At 45.2% G+C, this 19,228-nt stretch overlaps 1 protein-coding gene across 5 annotated transcripts in view; it reads left to right on the top strand.

The window, feature by feature from the left end:
* The window catches only part of ptpn5 (protein tyrosine phosphatase non-receptor type 5), a 134,327-nt gene that overhangs the window by 60,071 nt on the left and 55,028 nt on the right, over positions 1-19,228 (top strand). For all 5 annotated transcript variants that reach the window (XM_048545267.2, XM_048545266.2, XM_048545265.2 and 2 more), the window contains exon 3: positions 5,578-5,691. In XM_048545267.2, the coding sequence (XP_048401224.1) occupies positions 5,578-5,691 (114 nt within the window). The remainder of the gene's footprint in view (positions 1-5,577; positions 5,692-19,228) is intronic.

The raw sequence follows: 19,228 nt of genomic DNA, 5'->3' as shown, positions 1-19,228 counted from the left end.
CCTCTATTCATGCTAATACATTTCTGGTAACACCATATGCCTTTATCTTATGCAGAAGCCTTTTGTGCAACAACTTGTCAAATGCCTTTTGTCCATCGCACTCATAAAGTTTTCATAGAATTCTAGTAAATTAGTTAAACATGACCTGTCCTTCATGAACTCATGATGTATCTGCCCAATGGGAAATGCCCATCTTTTTTCTACCTCCTTTTTGAAATGGTGGTGTCTCATTGGCTATTTTCCAATCTACTGGAACTGCCCCAGAGTCCAGCAAAATTTGGAAAGTTACCACTAGCGCATTTCCTATTTCTTCCACCATATCTTGTAGTACCCTGGGATATATTCCATCAGGGCCAAGAGACTTGTCTACCTTGAGCCCATTACCTTCCCAACACTACCTCTTTCGGGTTAATGATCGTTTTTAGTGATCACCTACCTTAGGCTCCTTGTCATCAATTACTGTCATGTTATTCATGTCCTCCACTGTGAAGACCGAGACAAAATACCTGTTCAATGCCTCAGCTATTTCCCATTATTAAATCCCCCTACTCATCCTCTAAAGGACCAATATTAACCTTAGCCACTCTTTTTTGTTTTATTTATCTGCAAAAACTTTTGTGATCTGTCTTTGTATTCTGAGCTAGTTTACACTCAAAATCTGTTTTACTTTTCTTTGTTGCATTTTTGTGGCTTTCTGTTGACCTTTAAAGTTTTCCCAATCTTTTAATTTCTCACTGGCCTTTGCCACTTTGTATGCCTTATCTTTCAATTTGATAGCCTCCCTTATTTCCTTAGATGTCTGTGGCTGATTGCCCTTTTACCTACAGTCCTTCCTTTTCACTGTTACATGCTTTTGCTGAGCGTTTTGAAAAATTGCTTTGATTGTCCTCCACTGTTCCTCATCTGTCCCACCAGAGAGTCTTAGCTTCCAGTCTACTTTAGCCAACTCCTCCCTCATCCTATTGTAGTTTCCTTTGTTTAAGCACAGAGCCCTGGTAGTGGATTTTATCTTCTCATTTTCCATTTGTATTCTAAATTCAACCAAACTGTGATTGCTGCTTCCAAGAGGATCCCTAACTATGAGAACATTAATTATCCCTGTCTCATTACATAGAGAGCTAGGATATGAGATGCTCCCTCATCAAGAAAACTATTACTGATACATTCAAAGAACTCCTCCTCAAAGCTCCCTTGACCGACTTGGTTCGACCAATCCACATGTAGATTAAAATCCCTCATAATAATTGCTGTACAATATTTACAGGCAATGGTTATTTCTTTGTTTATTGCCCTAGAGACTACACCTATCTGTGATTTTATTTCTTCTTAGAATTTCTAATTTCCACCTAAATGGATTCAACCTTATTCTCCATAGAATTAATATTCTCTCCCACTGTTGCCCTGATGTCATCCTTAAATATCAGAGGGTACACCACCCCCTTAATTTCCTGTATGTCCTTCCAAATACTCTGATACTCCTAGATATTTAATTCCTAGTCGTGACCACCCTGCAACCATGTCTCTGTAATGGCTACTAAATCATTCTCAGTCGCAATGATTCACCGTTAACTCATCTACCTTGTTTCGAATGCAATGAACATTTAGGTAAAATGCCTTTATGCTAGTTTTTTAGATTAGATTAGATTCCCTACAGTGTGGAAACAGGCCCTTCGGCCCAACAAGTCCACACCGCCCCTTGAAGCATCCCACCCAGACCCGTCCCCTATAACCCACATACCCCTTTTTATACCTTTTTGAATTTTAACATCTCATTAATAATACCTCCTGTGTTTTCCTTCCTTTTAATTTCTTTCATAGTCTTTGATGTAGTTAAACCCTCCTGCAGACATGTTAACCTGCTGCTTTCTTTTCTATTTACCATTACACTTCCTTCATTTTCCCCTTCCCTTTGCCCCAGTTCACTCGTTTAAAGTCCTAGTGACCACCCTATTTATCCTTTTCACTAGAACACTGGTTCCAGATCAGTTCAAGTGGACACCATCCCCACAGTACAGAACGTCCCATTACAAAATTGATGCCAATGCTCCATGAAATGGAACCCATCTTTCCCACACCACTCCTTCAGCTATGTGTTTTAATTCCCTAACTTTCTTATCCCTCTGCCAATTTGCACATAGTTTGGGTAATAATCTGGAGATTATAATCCTTGAGGACCTGTTCCTTAATTTTGTTCCTAGTACTTGATAATCTCCAAACAGGTCCTCCTTCCTAGCCTCGCCTATGTTGTTTGTCCCAACATGGACCACAACAGGTGGATCCTCCCTCTCCAATATCCTTTCCAGCCAGTCAGAGATATCCCTTACCCTGGCACTGGGCAGGCAACATACCATGTGGGACTCTCAATCCTGTTTACAAAGGATACTGTCTATTCCCCAAATTATAGAATCCCCTACAGCTACCACCTGTCTATTTGCTCCCCCCTCTTGAATGGCCTCCTGTGCCATGGTGCAGTGGTCAGCTGGCTCATCCTCCCTGCAGTCCTTTTCCTCATCCACGCAGGGAGCAAGTAAGTTGTCAAGAGGAGATGGTGCTGTCAATAGGTTAGAGGTAGGGCAAAAGGAGTTAGCAGATGGAGTATAATATGGGTAAAGGTAAACTTTCCATCTTGGCAGGGAGAATAGCAAAAGCAGTGTTCTATTTAAATGGAAAGAGATTGCAGAAATCAGTCATATATGGTGAGCTGGGGGTGTCCTGATACATGAATCATATAAAGTTAGGAAGCAGGTACACCAAGATACTTAGGAAGGCAAGTAGAACAATCTCTTTTGTTTTACCGCAAGAGGAATGGAATATAAAAGTGAAGAGGTTTTATCACGGCTGTACAGGGCATTGGTGAGCCTATGGAGTATTGTGTGTGGTTTTGGTTATTTGAAAAAGATATTGCTTTAGCAACAGGTCCAAGAGGGTTCACTTGACTCTCTTCCCTGGGATGAGGGCTTTATCTTGCGAAGGGAGATTGGGTATGTTAAACCTGTTTCTGTCGAAGTTTAAAAGAATACAAAGTGATCTTACTGAAACATATAGTCTCTTGAGGAGATTTGATAGGATACCAGGAGGACATTTCCTCTCGCCGGGGAAATTTAAAGTAAGGGGCGTAGCTTATGAATAAGATATCTCCCTTTTGACAGAACGGAGTAGAATTTCTTTCCTCAAAGGCTCATTGGAATGTAAAATTCTCTTCCCCAGAAGGTTTTATCTTGTAAATTTTATTCAGGCTGACCTGAGTTCCATAGATCTTTGATAGGTAAGGGAATCGTGTGTTATGGGGTATAGACAGGAAGGTGGAGCTGAGGACACAGCCACATCAACCATTGTCTTATTGGATTTTGGAGCAGGCCAGAAGGAACAAACAATCTGGTCTTGCTCCACATCCTATGATCTTGGACTTTGTTGTTTGTATCACTCAGAAACTACCTGCCTTAATCAGCTAAGCCATGAAAAGGAACTTAATATGTATGATGGACACAATTTCTGATGTAGCACTCCTTTGAGATGTAATCTACAGTTGAATGTATCATACAGGCAGCCCCGTGTCCCAATGAGTTTGATTCCAGCTCTTTAATTGTGCGGTTATATCGCTGCTGCCACCAATGTTGTAAAACCTTCTGAACATTGTAAGTAGCTGGATTCTGGATGCAATACTTATTGCTGGGATTTACCAGATTCCAGCCAACAAAACTATTTGCATTTTTGTAGAGTCATTGGTTTAGTAAAATGATCCAAACGGAGGGTTTTAACGTCCAAAATTTGACATTGAGGAAATATTGGGGTAGATGACCTAAATGTTTTTAAAGAGAGAGGTTTCAGCATTGGTCTTTGAAGAAGCATGGAGAACAAGAGAGGTTTAGGGAAGCAATTTAAGTCACTGAAGGCAAAGCCATCATTAGTGATGGAAATCAAGGATTAAGGCATTACTGGAGCAGGAGCCAAAGGGTGACAGGAGTGACGGGGAAACAGAATTTGGTGTGCATTAGGACACAGGCAGTGGAGGTTTGATGACCTTGGGGTTTTAAGGAAGGAAGGTAGGCCGCCAGATGGGAGAACATTGAAACAGCTAAATCTATAGGCAATGAAGGTCTGAATGTACGACTTGGCAGCAGCTAAGCTGAGACAGGGGGGCAGTCAGAAAAGAAGATGAATTGAAGAGTAATCTCCCTCGATAAGATTTTTATCCCCATGTCACAAGATTTGCGGACAAGATGTGGAATTGGAACAAGGTGCTTTTAGACATGACCTTTATGCCTCTGTAGATTGAAAGGATGAAAAAAGAAATCGTAGTAACTATCCATTAAGGACTGTGAATAGAACAGCTGCTAGGTTACTGAGCAGTTAGTCATTGTAACAGAGCAATAGGCTGATTGAAGTAACCCTTGTTGCACATATGCACAACTCTGGAAATTTCTGAGCTGACAAATGCCACCAATAGGCAGATAGGAATCCTGATAAACTGTTTGCAAACTTTGCTGACACTGATCAACCTGTGTATTAATTAGTGACACAAGACTTGTAAGTTTGTAGTGTTCCTCAACCAGAGAACTGCAAATTAAAATTCCTTTGGTAGAAGAGCAGATCAACTGAGGATCAACTGAGATTCAAAGCTGGTTCATTTTTGGGGTGTGAGACCTAGTAACACATGAACTGGCGCATTCAACTACTGAACCATCATAATGTGAAAATGATTTCACTCTGTTCCACAATGGATTGACAATAGGAGCAATGCAGCACCCAGAAAAAGACATGCATCTTATCTCGCTGACTTCATCTGGATTTCTCACCATCCAGTTCCTACTACCTGGCTTAATATGACCATTTCTTACAATTTTTTTCCCTACCTTAGATGGATTATCCTTTTGTTTTCTGCCATACTACGCCAATTTATTACTGAATGTGTTAAATAAGTCAATCGCCGTATTGATTGATTTATGTTTTCTAACTTAGCAATTAAATATGAGTAGGTTATTGCTCACAAAATGTTGTAGTTCTTTGCTAGTAAGTAAAATGCCATTTCATATTTGGAAACCCACTGTCAGCTTCCAGCGTTCTGTGAACAGGCACAATACTCTTTAAGGCTAGAGAGTTGTACTGGTGCTGCATGTATTTTAAGAATGCTGATGGGAACAAAAGGAGCCTCATTCTTCATCAAATTCATGCTGTTCCTGCCCTGGGGTGCTTGTTGAGATACTCTGAAGCTTTCGCAATTCTACCTGAACCCCAAATTGAGAAGACTGTCACTCACTGTGACATTTTCCCATATTCTCCATCAAGCAAGTCAGAACTCATCCAAGACCAATTACCAATTTGATACCAACTAGTGTGCGTTTCTGAGAACATTTTAAACATGATAGGCTATGTTGTGACTATGCAAGTGAAATGTGCCTTGTGATGTTCCAATATTTTAAAGGCACAATAGAAATAAATTGTAGGTGATTGAAACTTTATTGTATGCTGTTGCCATTGTTCTGAAAATTTCAATAATTTCTATATACTTTACACTGTACAGCACAGAGCCATCAATTATCTCCCATGAATGGTCTGATATTTCTGTTTACGCTGCAGGTCCTCTGGGTTGTGTATCTATGCCAGGGTTATGGTCTGTTTGCAGCTGGACAGAAGGTCCTTAGTCTCTTGCAATACTTAGTGAAGCCTGCAACTGCTTTCCCAGATACCAAGGTAAGAGAAATGTTACCATGGGGATTAGCAGATGCTGGTAAATGATGGCTGCATTGTGTGGCTAAGTCATCAAACAATGGTAAATTTGCAGAAGTAGTGAATCACGAGGATGTGAACTTGCCCATTCATTGTGACTGGGTTTGCTGCTACTTTCATGCAAGAAGTGGATGGGACATTGGTGGATGTAGAGGCTGTCTCACCACCAGGGTTGATATATTTGGCAGTCCTCCCACATATTCATGAGTTATTGGATATCATGATTCATCCCTGGTTAACACATAAATGAGTATGCTTAGCCACAATGTGTGATCAATACCTATGTGCCCCTGTTGTAATGTGCATATGATATTTGCCTTGTGTTTTTGGTATTCAGACTTGTTTGCCCTTGAAAATGACTTGTCATGATGTATCACCTTTGACTTGTATTGCCAATCAATTAAACGTCTTCTTTAGCACTGTAATACTGTCAAGTCACCCTGGATAATGATCTTCCGCTACTTATTGTAGTTACTCAACTCCTGCAGTTGATTGGTTGTGGCTGTTCACTTTAACTCTGCCCAGAGTGTAACGGATCCCCCTGGAGAACATCTTCAATTTTGTAGACAATGTGTAAGTCAAGTGAAATACCTTGGTCAATCTGTTTAGTGTGTCAGAAGCAGCCATCTTGGTTTCATGCCTTATACCTCACTTGAAAGTCAAATAGATGCTGCAATCATGGTAGAACACTCATTAGCGGTTTATAACGGATCATTTCTAGTGGCTGTTGATCTGTTTCAGTTGTCAGTTTCTTGCCAACTAACTAGATGTGCTTGTGTGGACCTTAGGGGTTTTTGAACCAAAAACAGTCGTTTTATTCTTGTCTTGCAAAAGACACATGCCTTGGCATTTTTGCCACCCATCCACATCATGAATGAAGTCTTTCCTGCAGTCGTGGTATACAGTAATCAAGACCTTTTTGAAGAACTCGCTTGAGAGAACTGAAGATATACTGATAGTCATCTTGCCACAAACTAGGGACATCCTTCTTCAGCATAATCTCTGCGGAGATACTTATACTGTGAATTGAGACAGGAAATTTTTTAAAAGTCTGAGGCGCTGTCACAGATCCTCATTATACGTTAGGCTTGGCATTTGTTTTACAGTAAACTCTATTATCTGGTACCTAGGGGACCAGGAGTGTGCTGATTATTCCACTATTCTGGATAATCAAGAGGTCCACCTAACTAATGTAAAAACGCACACAAAGTAATTGAAATGTAATGCAGGGAGCATACACATCACTGTTATACTTTTCTTAAACTGTTACATACAGCATATATCACTTAAATAAAAACACAACTTTACCTTGAATAAAACTTACCAGCAGATAGCCTTCTCACCCACACCCTCAAAAGGCTACACAGATGTCACGGCATTTGACAAGAAATTGACTCAAAATTGAATTAACTATTGATATTTCATATAGCCATTCAATTGAAGCACTAGTGTATTTACATTGAGATAATTAAATTTGACAAACTATGATAATTGTATAGAATAATACAGTAAACGTCACAGTATTTGAGGTGTATAATTTTTGCTAGTTTATCAAGAGTGCTGGTTGAAACAAAGTTTGCTGTTATATCTTCAATCTTAACTGGATTGGGACAGTGTCCGTGGGCGGAGTAAATAACTGGACATACCAGCATTTGTACTTTTATGTCTAGTTTGGAATTGAAACCTCCTTCAGAAAAATTAAAATTTAATGCTACCAGTGTCAATTTATGTAAATATCTTTTTAAGTGTAAGGTTGAGATGCCTTAATGGTTTAAGTGCTGCAACTCAGGTACGGTAAATAAAATCACATGAAAGAAGGGGAACACTCGGATGAGGATCTAGGTATACTCTATGGTGGCATTTTCCTTTAAAACATGTGTTGAAATGCTTCACAAATCCCTGTGATGGTTGACTCAGAATTCTGCAATTTTTACTCCAACTCTGTCAGTTCCACTTGAAGCATCTCCTGAACATGCATACATGTTCTTCAAAGAATCAATAAATGGATATGCATCCTTAAAACTGCTTATCACATTGAATTGACCTGTGTACAGGTATTATTGATCATTGACGGGTTTGATTGCATAACACATTTCAAGAAGCTAAGATGGGTTTGTGTATTGACAATGCAGTGTGTCGTAAAGTGGAATCAATTTCTCTCTGATAACTAAACTGAAACACCCAGAGAAACTCACCTCACCTCATAATCTGTTAAAAGAAGCATGAAAAGTGGTAAAGCCTGCCTCTCACTCCCCAATCCGTTGTAAAAGAGTGGTTAAATGAAATGAAGCCTGCCAGTCAATCTATAATCAACAAGTAACAATTTATTTATCCAACTCTAACAGGGAACAGATAAACAGAACCACTAACTAACCGAACAATTCCCCCCTTAACACTAACTATTCCTGAATAAATAAAACTCTAACGGTATGCTGTTCTAATAGATACAAATCCCAATTATATAAACCAAATTAATTAAAAAATACTTAAAAATTAATCTCTCAAAATTAGAGACAGGATACATCTTCCAGAATGCTCCATGCCCTTTCCTCTGATCCTCAGTTCAGGATGCCTTTCTTCATCAAATTCTTGTGTCAGGAATGCCTCTCCCTCTTGAATTCTTATATCAGGAGTATTGGCTAAGAGTGCCTTTATACCTTTATTTAGATAGTGGTTACTCTGACAGCTTAGAGAATTCTTTGAGAGCCAATGTTTTTCTCTTCAGGGCTGCTGGCTAGTAAATCTAACAGATAACATTTGGTCTCACACTGATTTTCAAATAGTCTCTTCCTTTATACCCTTGATAACCTACTAATTTCTTATAATTGGCTGTAGGTTGTCAAAACTATAAGATTTAAATTTAATTGTTTAGTTTTAAGTGCCTGGTTTAGGTTAATTGGCTGATTTTCAAACTGGTTACCTTGCTAACAAAACAAACTACCGCCTGAGTTGTTAATCACACAGCCTTTTGATACAATGTTTATGTTTCAGGAGCTCTCTGTGCACCTACACATTTGTTCTTTAACTTCAAAGCCTAGAATAAACACATCGTCATTTAAAGGCACCGTGCAATCTTCTCAACCTATCATTTTACAAACATCAAATTCTAACATCCTGCCTTCTAATCCATGAATACTCGACCCAACTTTGCAACAAGTATGATTGTGTCCATGTAAGGAAGTACAAACCAAAGTGCTGAAGAGCCTCTGTTCTAGCAGCAATTATAGAGAGAGAAACAAAGCTAATATTTAAAGTTCAGTATGACTCTTCCAAGGGAGAGAAGCTGGAAAATTTTTTTTGTGCTGTAGAGAGAGAAAAAGAGCATGTGGAACAGATTGAGTGTGCCCAGAGCAAAAGACAAAGACAAAAGACAATGATGGTAATAAAGGAGAGATAGCTGTATCAATGTTAGCAGTGAAAAGGAAAAAATGGGTCTGTTTAGTTGAGAACAAATCCAACAAAATACAAAGAAGAAATGGCCAGAGAGGATGGGAGGTGTAAGAAAACTAGATAAAAGAGTTCATTCTCTGAATTTATGGAACTCCGCATTGAGTCCTAGATGCTGTAAAATGTCTAAATGAGAAATGAGGCATTGATCTTCCAACTTGCATTGAGCTTCATTGGAACACTGTAGCAGGCCATTGATAGAAGCATTTTCAAGGGAGCAAGACGGTTTACAGAAATGCCAAGCAACTGGAAGTTCAAGGTCACTCCTTTCGACAGAGTGGACGTGTTTCACAAAGAGGTCTCCCAGTCTGTGTTTGGCCTAACCATTGTAAATGACATCACATTGTGAGCAGCACATACAGTGGTCTAAATAAAAGGAAACACAAGTAGGAAGGTTATTGAGCCCCCATGTTGTGATGGAGGTGGGAAGAATAGCAGTCTATTACATGAGCTATTAAGGCTATCCTTAGTGTCGCATGCCCTCTTGAGCAATCACTGGCATACACTGACTGAAAAGTTAAGTCTGACAGCAGTCCTCGTGTTCACAGTGTTCGATTTGCCATCTGGAATTTGCTGTTGGATATTCTCCCAGAACTCCGCAATTTTATGTAAAAGACTTTGGAAACTTCATCTGCAGTCACCAAAATGTCACTATCATCAACAAATATGCCCTGATCCAGGGCCCAGCGCAAGGAATGCATCAAGGCCCACTAACTGGGGTCTAAGCCTTGAAGCAATCTGTTTATTGGGGTTAAGAGACCAAGGCTGCTGAACTTGGGTTGGCAGCCAGCCCATTGTGCTTGAATCAAGGCCCTGTTATACTTGGGCCGGACCTATGATCTCTGTCCCTAACCTGACCATTGACTCAAATGAAGATATTAAGGGACGTATCAGAGATAATGGGAACTGCAGATGCTGGAGAATTCCAAGATAATAAAATGTGAGGCTGGATGAACACAGCAGGCCAAGCAGCATCTCAGGAGCACAAAAGCTGACATTTCGGGCCTAGACCCTTCATCAGAGAGGGGGATGGGGAGAGGGAACTGGAATAAATAGGGAGAGAGGGGGAGGCGGACCGAAGATGGAGAGTAAAGAAGATAGGTGGAGAGAGTGTAGGTGGGGAGGTAGGGAGGGGATAGGTCAGTCCAGGGAAGACGGACAGGTCAAGGAGGTGGGATGAGGTTAGTAGGTAGATGGGGGTGCGGCTTGGGGTGGGAGGAAGGGATGGGTGAGAGGAAGAACCGGTTAGGGAGGCAGAGACAGGTTGGACTGGTTTTGGGATGCAGTGGGTGGGGGGGAAGAGCTGGGCTGGTTGTGTGGTGCAGTGGGGGGAGGGGACGAACTGGGCTGGTTTAGGGATGCAGTAGGGGAAGGGGAGATTTTGAAACTGGTGAAGTCCACATTGATACCATATGGCTGCAGGGTTCCCAGGCGGAATATGAGTTGCTGTTCCTGCAACCTTCGGGTGGCATCATTGTGGCAGTGCAGGAGGCCCATGATGGACATGTCATCTAGAGAATGGGAGGGGGAGTGGAAATGATTTGCGACTGGGAGGTGCAGTTGTTTGTTGCGAACTGAGCGGAGGTGTTCTGCAAAGCGGTCCCCAAGACTCCGCTTGGTTTCCCCAATGTAGAGGAAGCCGCACCGGGTACAGTGGATGCAATATACCACATTGGCAGATGTGCAGGTGAACCTCTGCTTAATGTGGAATGTCATCTTGGGGCCTGGGATGGGGGTGAGGGAGGAGGTGTGGGGACAAGTGTAGCATTTCCTGCGGTTGCAGGGGAAGGTGCCGGGTGTGGTGGGGTTGGAGGGCAGTGTGGAGCGAACAAGGGAGTCACGGAGAGAGTGGTCTCTCCGGAAAGCAGACAGGGGAGGGGATGGAAAAATGTCTTGGGTGGTGGGGTCGGATTGTAAATGGCGGAAGTGTCGGAGGATAATGCGTTGTATCCGGAGGTTGGTAGGGTGGTGTGTGAGAACGAGGGGGATCCTCTTGGGCGGTTGTGGCGGGGGCGGGGTGTGAGGGATGTGTTGCGGGAAATACGGGAGACGCGGTCAAGGGCGCTCTCGATCACTGTGGGGGGAAAGTTGCGGTCCTTAAAGAACTTGGACATCTGGGATGTGCGGGAGTGGAATGTCTTATCGTGGGAGCAGATGCGGCGGAGGCGGAGGAATTGGGAATAGGGGATGGAATTTTTGCAGGAGGGTGGGTGGGAGGAGGTGTATTCTAGGTAGCTGTGGGAGTCGGTGGGCTTGAAATGGACATCAGTTACAAGCTGGTTGCCTGAGATGGAGACTGAGAGGTCCAGGTAGGTGAGGGATGTGCTGGAGATGGCCCAGGTGAACTGAGGGTTGGGGTGGAAGGTGTTGGTGAAGTGGATGAACTGTTCGAGCTCCTCTGGGGAGCAAGAGGCGGCGCCGATACAGTCATCGATGTACTGGAGGAAGAGGTGGGGTTTGGGGCCTGTGTAGGTGCGGAAGAGGGACTGTTCCACGTAACCTACAAAGAGGCAGGCATAGCTGGGGCCCATGCGGGTGCCCATGGCCACCCCCTTAGTTTGTAGGAAGTGGGAGGAGTCAAAAGAGAAGTTGTTGAGTGTGAGGACGAGTTCAGCTAGGCGGATGAGAGTGTCGGTGGAGGGGGACTGGTCGGGCCTGCGGGACAGGAAGAAGCGGAGGGCCTTGAGGCCATCTCCATGCGGAATGCAGGTGTACAGGGACTGGACGTCCATGGTGAATACGAGGTGTTGGGGGCCAGGGAATTGGAAGTCCTGGAGGAGGTGGAGGGCGTGGGTGGTGTCACGGACGTAGGTGGAGAGTTCCTGGACCAAAGGGGAGAAAATGGAGTCCAGATAGGTGGAGATGAGTTCGGTGGGGCAGGAGCAGGCTGAGACGATGGGTCGACCAGGGCAGGCAGGTTTGTGGATTTTGGGAAGGAGATAGAAACGGGCCGTGCGGGGTTGGGGAACAATGAGGTTGGAGGCTGTGGGTGGGAGGTCCCCTGAGGTGATGAGGTCGTGAATGGTGTTGGAGATGATGGTTTGGTGCTCGGGTGTGGGGTCATGATTGAGGAGGCGGTAGGAGGTGGTGTCGGAGAGTTGGCGTCTGGCCTCGGCGATGTAGAGGTCAGTGCGCCATACTACCACTGCGCCACCCTTGTCTGCGGGTTTGATGGTGAGGTTGGGGTTGGAGCGGAGGGAGCGGAGGGCTGCCCGTTCTGCGGGGGAGAGGTTGGAGTGGGTGAGAGGGGTGGAGAGGTTGAGGCGGTTAATGTCTCGACGGCAGTTGGAGATGAAGAGGTCGAGGGAAGGTAGGAGGCCTGGGGGTGGTGTCCAGGAGGAGGACTTGTGTTGGAAGCGGGTGAAGGGGTCAGTGGAAGGAGGGTTGGGTTTCCGGTTGAAGAAGTAGGCATGGAGGCGAAGACGGCGGAAAAACTGTTCTATGTCCAACCATGACTGGTATTCGTTGATGTGTGGTCATAGGGGGACAAAGGTGAGCCCCTTGCTAAGGACTGACCGTTCGTCCTCGGTCAGTGGGAGGTCTGGGGGGATGGTGAAGATGCGGCAGGGCTCAGTGTGGCTGTCTTCTCTGGGGTTGCTGGCTGTGGAGGTTGTGGGCGGAGCGATGAGGTCGTCGGCCGTGGGCGGGGTTCCGTCGGCCGTGGGCGGGGTTCCGTCGGCGTCGGCCGTGGGTGGGGTTCCGTCGGCGTCGGCCGTGGGCGGGGTTCCGTCAGCGTCGGAACCCCGCCCACGGCCGACGCCAACGGAACACCGCCCACGGCCGACGACCTCATCGCTCCGCCCACAACCTCCACAGCCAGCAACCGCAGAGAAGACAGCCACACTGAGCCCTGCCGCATCTTCACCATCCCCCCCAGACCTCCCACTGACCGAGGACGAACGGTCAGTCCTTAGCAAGGGGCTCACCTTTGTCCCCCTACGACCACACATCAACGAATACCAGTCACGGTTGGACATAGAACAGTTTTTCCACCGTCTTCGCCTCCATGCCTACTTCTTCAACCGGGAACCCAACCCTCCTTCCACTGACCCCTTCACCCGCTTCCAACACAAGTCCTCCTCCTGGACAACACCCCCAGGCCTCCTACCCTCCCTCGACCTCTTCATCTCCAACTGCCGTCGAGACATTAACCGCCTCAACCTCTCCACCCCTCTCACCCACTCCAACCTCTCCCCCGCAGAAGGGGCAGCCCTCCGCTCCCTCCGCTCCAACCCCAACCTCACCATCAAACCCGCAGACAAGGGTGGCGCAGTGGTAGTATGGCGCACTGACCTCTACATCGCCGAGGCCAGACGCCAACTCTCCGACACCACCTCCTACCGCCTCCTCAATCATGACCCCACACCCGAGCACCAAACCATCATCTCCAACACCATTCACGACCTCATCACCTCAGGGGACCTCCCACCCACAGCCTCCAACCTCATTGTTCCCCAACCCCGCACGGCCCGTTTCTATCTCCTTCCCAAAATCCACAAACCTGCCTGCCCTGGTCGACCCATCGTCTCAGCCTGCTCCTGCCCCACCGAACTCATCTCCACCTATCTGGACTCCATTTTCTCCCCTTTGGTCCAGGAACTCCCCACCTACGTCCGTGACGCCACCCACGCCCTCCACCTCCTCCAGGACTTCCAATTCCCTGGCCCCCAACACCTCGTATTCACCATGGACGTCCAGTCCCTGTACACCTGCATTCCGCATGGAGATGGCCTCAAGGCCCTCCGCTTCTTCCTGTCCCGCAGGCCCGACCAGTCCCCCTCCACCGACACTCTCATCCGCCTAGCTGAACTCGTCCTCACACTCAACAACTTCTCTTTTGACTCCTCCCACTTCCTACAAACTAAGGGGGTGGCCATGGGCACCCGCATGGGCCCCAGCTATGCCTGCCTCTTTGTAGGTTACGTGGAACAGTCCCTCTTCCGCACCTACACAGGCCCCAAACCCCACCTCTTCCTCCGGTACATCGATGACTGTATCGGCGCCGCCTCTTGCTCCCCAGAGGAGCTCGCACAGTTCATCCACTTCACCAACACCTTTCACCCCAACCTTCAGTTCACCTGCGCCATCTCCAGCACATCCCTCACCTTCCTGGACCTCTCAGTCTCCATCTCAGGCAACCAGCTTGTAACTGATGTCCATTTCAAGCCCACCGACTCCCACAGCTACCTAGAATACACCTCCTCCCACCCACCCTCCTGCAGAAATTCCATCCCCTATTCCCAATTCCTCCGCCTCCGCCGCATCTGCTCCCACGATAAGACATTCCACTCCCGCACATCCCAGATGTCCAAGTTCTTTAAGGACCGCAACTTTCCCCCCACAGTGATCGAGAACGCCCTTGACCGCGTCTCCCGTATTTCCCGCAACACATCCCTCACACCCCGCCCCCGCCACAACCGCCCCAAGAGGATCCCCCTCGTTCTCACACACCACCCTACCAACCTCCGGATACAACGCATTATCCTCCGACACTTCCGCCATTTACAATCCGACCCCACCACCCAAGACATTTTTCCATCCCCTCCCCTGTCTGCTTTCCGGAGAGACCACTCTCTCCGTGACTCCCTTGTTCGCTCCACACTGCCCTCCAACCCCACCACACCCGGCACCTTCCCCTGCAACCGCAGGAAATGCTACACTTGTCCCCACACCTCCTCCCTCACTCCCATCCCAGGCCCCAAGATGACATTCCACATTAAGCAGAGGTTCACCTGCACATCTGCCAATGTGGTATACTGCATCCACTGTACCCGGTGCGGCTTCCTCTACATTGGGGAAACCAAGCGGAGTCTTGGGGACCGCTTTGCAGAACACCTCCGCTCAGTTCGCAACAAACAACTGCACCTCCCAGTCGCAAACCATTTCCACTCCCCCTCCCATTCTCTAGATGACATGTCCATCATGGGCCTCCTGCACTGCCACAATGATGCCACCCGAAGGTTGCAGGAACAGCAACTCATATTCCGCCTGGGAACCCTGCAGCCATATGGTATCAATGTGGACTTCACCAGTTTCAAAATCTCCCCTTCCCCAACTGCATCCCTAAACCAGCCCAGTTCGTCCCCTCCCCCCACTGCACCACACAACCAGCCCAGCTCTACCCCCCACCCACTGCATCCCAAAACCAGTCCAACCTGTCTCTGCCTCCCTAACCGGTTCTTCCTCTCACCCATCCCTTCCTCCCACCCCAAGCCGCACCCCCATCTACCTACTAACCTCATCCCACCTCCTTGACCTGTCCGTCTTCCCTGGACTGACCTATCCCCTCCCTACCTCCCCACCTACACTCTCTCCACCTATCTTCTTTACTCTCCATCTTCGGTCCGCCTCCCCCTCTCTCCCTATTTATTCCAGTTCCCTCTCCCCATCCCCCTCTCTGATGAAGGGTCTAGGCCCGAAACGTCAGCTTTTGTGCTCCTGAGATGCTGCTTGGCCTGCTGTGTTCATCCAGCCTCACATTTTATTATATTAAGGGATGTTCTCCTTTGACCTAAGTGAAGTTTTCACTGCAATCCTGAATTTTTTTGTGTTGTGTGCAACAGGGAAAACCCTGCCATTCATTCTCCTGAATCTGATTAGTGACATATTGTGGCTTCTGTCTTCCACAGGAACCTCTAATGTGATCTTTGTTGCCAGGTAGCATGTAGAAAATGTCAAGAACAATGCCGTGAACTCCATTGCACTCATCCTTTTGATCAAGACACATGTGACAGTAAATCCCTCGTAAAAAACTGAAAGGGGAAGGGTGACCGGACCCAAAACATTCACTCTGATTTTTTCTTCACAGATGCTGCCGGACCTGCTGATCTTTCCCAGCAACTTCTGTGTATATGTGTAAATCACAAGTCTCTGGGTTGTATTCCGAAGACTTGGATACCCAATAAAATTCTTCAAGATCTTGCATTTGCTTCATGATGTACCTTGAATTTTCTCAAACCAAACTCCTTCATCGACTCACATCCGGTCAATTAAGGCTATATGGAGCATGCAGGGCGTAGGGAGTGGCACTAGTTAAATTTCTCTTGTTGAAAGCTAGTAGGAATTCCATATGTTGAATGACCTCCTTCTGTTTTTTCACCGTTCTATAATTCTGTGATTAGCAGACGGACACAAAGAGGGTGGCTATAAGTAAATGAGAGAATTTTGGAGTGGTATCAGAGAAGAAAATCCTGTTTCATCTCCATGATAAATGGAGACCAATTATTTTTCACCCCAAGCCCCTACTTCTATTCTGTTCCACAAGGAGAAGGCTGTCAGCATCCACCCTGGCAAATCTCCTCAGGGTCTCGTATTTCAGATTGACTCTTTCTTCTCCAATGAGAGTAGCCTTGCTTGGTCACTCCAGAAGCGATGTCACTGAGTTCCCCCCAGTGTATCAAAACTTCCCTAGTTTTATACTCTATTCCCCTTGCAATATATGTTGAGATTCTATTTTGCTTTCCTAATCACTTGTTGAACCTGAATGCTAATTTTGTGAGATTCAAGTACCACAACACAACCCCTGAATTGAAACTCTTTACTTCCTATTAGCTAACTGATCCTCTAGTGATGCTAATATTTTACCCCAATCCCACAAAAAACTGAAAAACTTAAAAATACCATGGATGCTGTAAATCAGAAACAAAAGCAGAAATTGCTGGAAAAGCTCAGCAGATCTGGCAGCATCTGTGAAGGGAAAAACAAGAGTTAACATTTCAGGTCAAATGACCCTACCTCAAACACTTGAACTTCTTTCTTCTGTAACAATTGTTTATGTATGGTTTCCCCCTTTGGTTTCAACAATTCTTGGGATGCTTTTAATGTATCTAAAATGAAGACTGATATAAAATACTTGATCAACACTTGTGCCATTTCCTTGCTTCCCATTAGTAATCCCTCAATCTCACCCGCTAAGGGATCAATATTCACCTTACTTGTTCCTTTTCTTTGTGTACTTGTAAAAACTCATTGTTTATTTTTATGTCTTTAATTATCTTTCTTGCATTGTCTAGTGCATCCCTTGCTTTTTTCAGGCATTCTTTGCTGGTTTCTAAAACGTGACTAATCTTCTGACCTACCACTAATCACAGATCTTTCAATTTCACCCTTAATTTTCTGATTTACCTTCGAATGATGCACCTATCTCATAGTCTTTCTTTTCCTTTAGAAAATATCCTTTCTGAGAGTTTTGCACCTTAAATGTCTGTTACTGCTTATCGACTGCCTTACCTTTTAACCTATTTTTGCAGTCCACATTAGACAATTTTGCCTTGTTAGCTCGCAGGTGCAAAAGGTGATTAAGAAGGCAAGTGGAATATTGTCGTTTATTCCTGGATGGATAGAGTTTAAAAACAGGGAGGCTATGCTGCAGCCATATAGTGGGCTGGTGAGGCCACACCTGGAGTATTGAGCACAGTTTTGGTCTTCATACTTGACAAAGGATGTACTGGCACTGGAGGGGGTGCAGAGGAAGTTCAAGAGATTGTTTCTGGAGTTGAGAGTGTTGGCTTATGAGGAGAGATTGAGTAGACTGGGACTATATTCATTGGAGTTTAGAAGAATGAGGCGGGGATCGTATAGAAACATATAAAATTATGAAGGGAATAGACAAGGTAGAAGTAGGGAGGTTGTTCCCATTGATTGATAAATCTAGAACTAGGGGGCATTGCCTCAAAATAAAAGGAGATCAGATTTAAGACTGAGTTGAGGGGGAACTTTTTCTCCCAAAGGGTTATGAATGTATGGAACTCCCTGCTCAGTGACGCAGTTGATGCTACCTTATTGAATGTTTTTAAGGCAAAGCTGGCTGGACTTTTGAACAGTAAAGAAATTAAGGGTTATGCTGAGCAGGCGAGTCAATGGAGCTGAGTCCATGGAAAGATCAGCCACGATCCTATTGAATGGCGGAGCAGGCTCAATGAACCAGATGGCCTACTCCTGCTCCTATTTCTTTTGCTCTTATGCCTTCACATTCTTGTAATTGCTTTTATTTAAGCTAATATCCAAAGTTCGCCAGAGCTTAGATGATTTCCCCAAAAGCAATTGCCTCGGACTTCTCAATATTTTAAGACAACATTAATAACTCAGTTCTGAGGAAGGGTCACCAGGCCTAAATGTTAACTCTGTTTTCTCCTTCACAGATGCTGCCAGACCTGCTGAGCTTTACCAGCAACTTTGTTTTTGTTCCTGATTTACCGCATCTGAGGTTCTTTTGGCTTTTAATATGTTTGAAGATTTTCTCATAAAGGCATGACTGTGCTAATTATTTTAGCAGTGGTTTTCAGTCATTGCTTCCTAGCTCAGCACAAATGCTGAAAATGATGCAACACTGAGCAACACAACACTTGAATGAAAGTATGTTTGTTTGTTTCCAGATAGGTGGCTGAACAAATTTTTGAAAAAAGATATTGGGTGGAATTTGTTGTGAGTTTAGTTCAGCATCATTTCAACCTCCAATGTTAAGTCATGATGTGAAGTGCCTGACGAAGGAGCAGTGCTAAAACAGCTTGTGATTTCAAATAAGCCTGTTGGACTATGACCTAGTTTCGTGTGACTTTTGACAATGCTAATAGTAACAGTATGGCAAATGTGGGATCCCAGTACAGTCCAGATGCAAATACATAGAGTAGCTGCAAGGTAAAGCGCTTTAACTGTTTCTTAATTGCTTTTGCAATTTTCTAAGAGCATTGGCCCTCTGGGTGTGATCACAATCCAGTAGCTAAATCAGGGCTTTATCTAAAATTGCAAGCCGCAAGCATGAGGTTTTGGCCTTTTTATTTAAATGGCAGGACAAGTTAATAGAGTGGTTTAAGAAGGCACATAGGATGCTTGCCTTTATCAGTCTTGGCATAGATTATAAAACCAGAGAAGTTATGTTGGAGCTGTACAGAGCGTTGGTTCGGCCACAGCTGGAGTATTGTGTGCAGTTCTATTCACTGTCCTATGGAAAGGATGTGATTGCATTGGAGGGGATGCAGAGGAGATTCACCAGGACATTGCCTGGGATGGGTCATTTCATCTATGTGGAGAGGCTGGATAGGCTGGTGTTGTAGTC

The sequence above is a fragment of the Stegostoma tigrinum genome, chromosome 17 (genome assembly GCF_030684315.1).
Source record: "Stegostoma tigrinum isolate sSteTig4 chromosome 17, sSteTig4.hap1, whole genome shotgun sequence".
NCBI lineage: Eukaryota > Metazoa > Chordata > Chondrichthyes > Orectolobiformes > Stegostomatidae > Stegostoma > Stegostoma tigrinum.
This window is presented reverse-complemented; position numbering and strand designations above follow the sequence as displayed.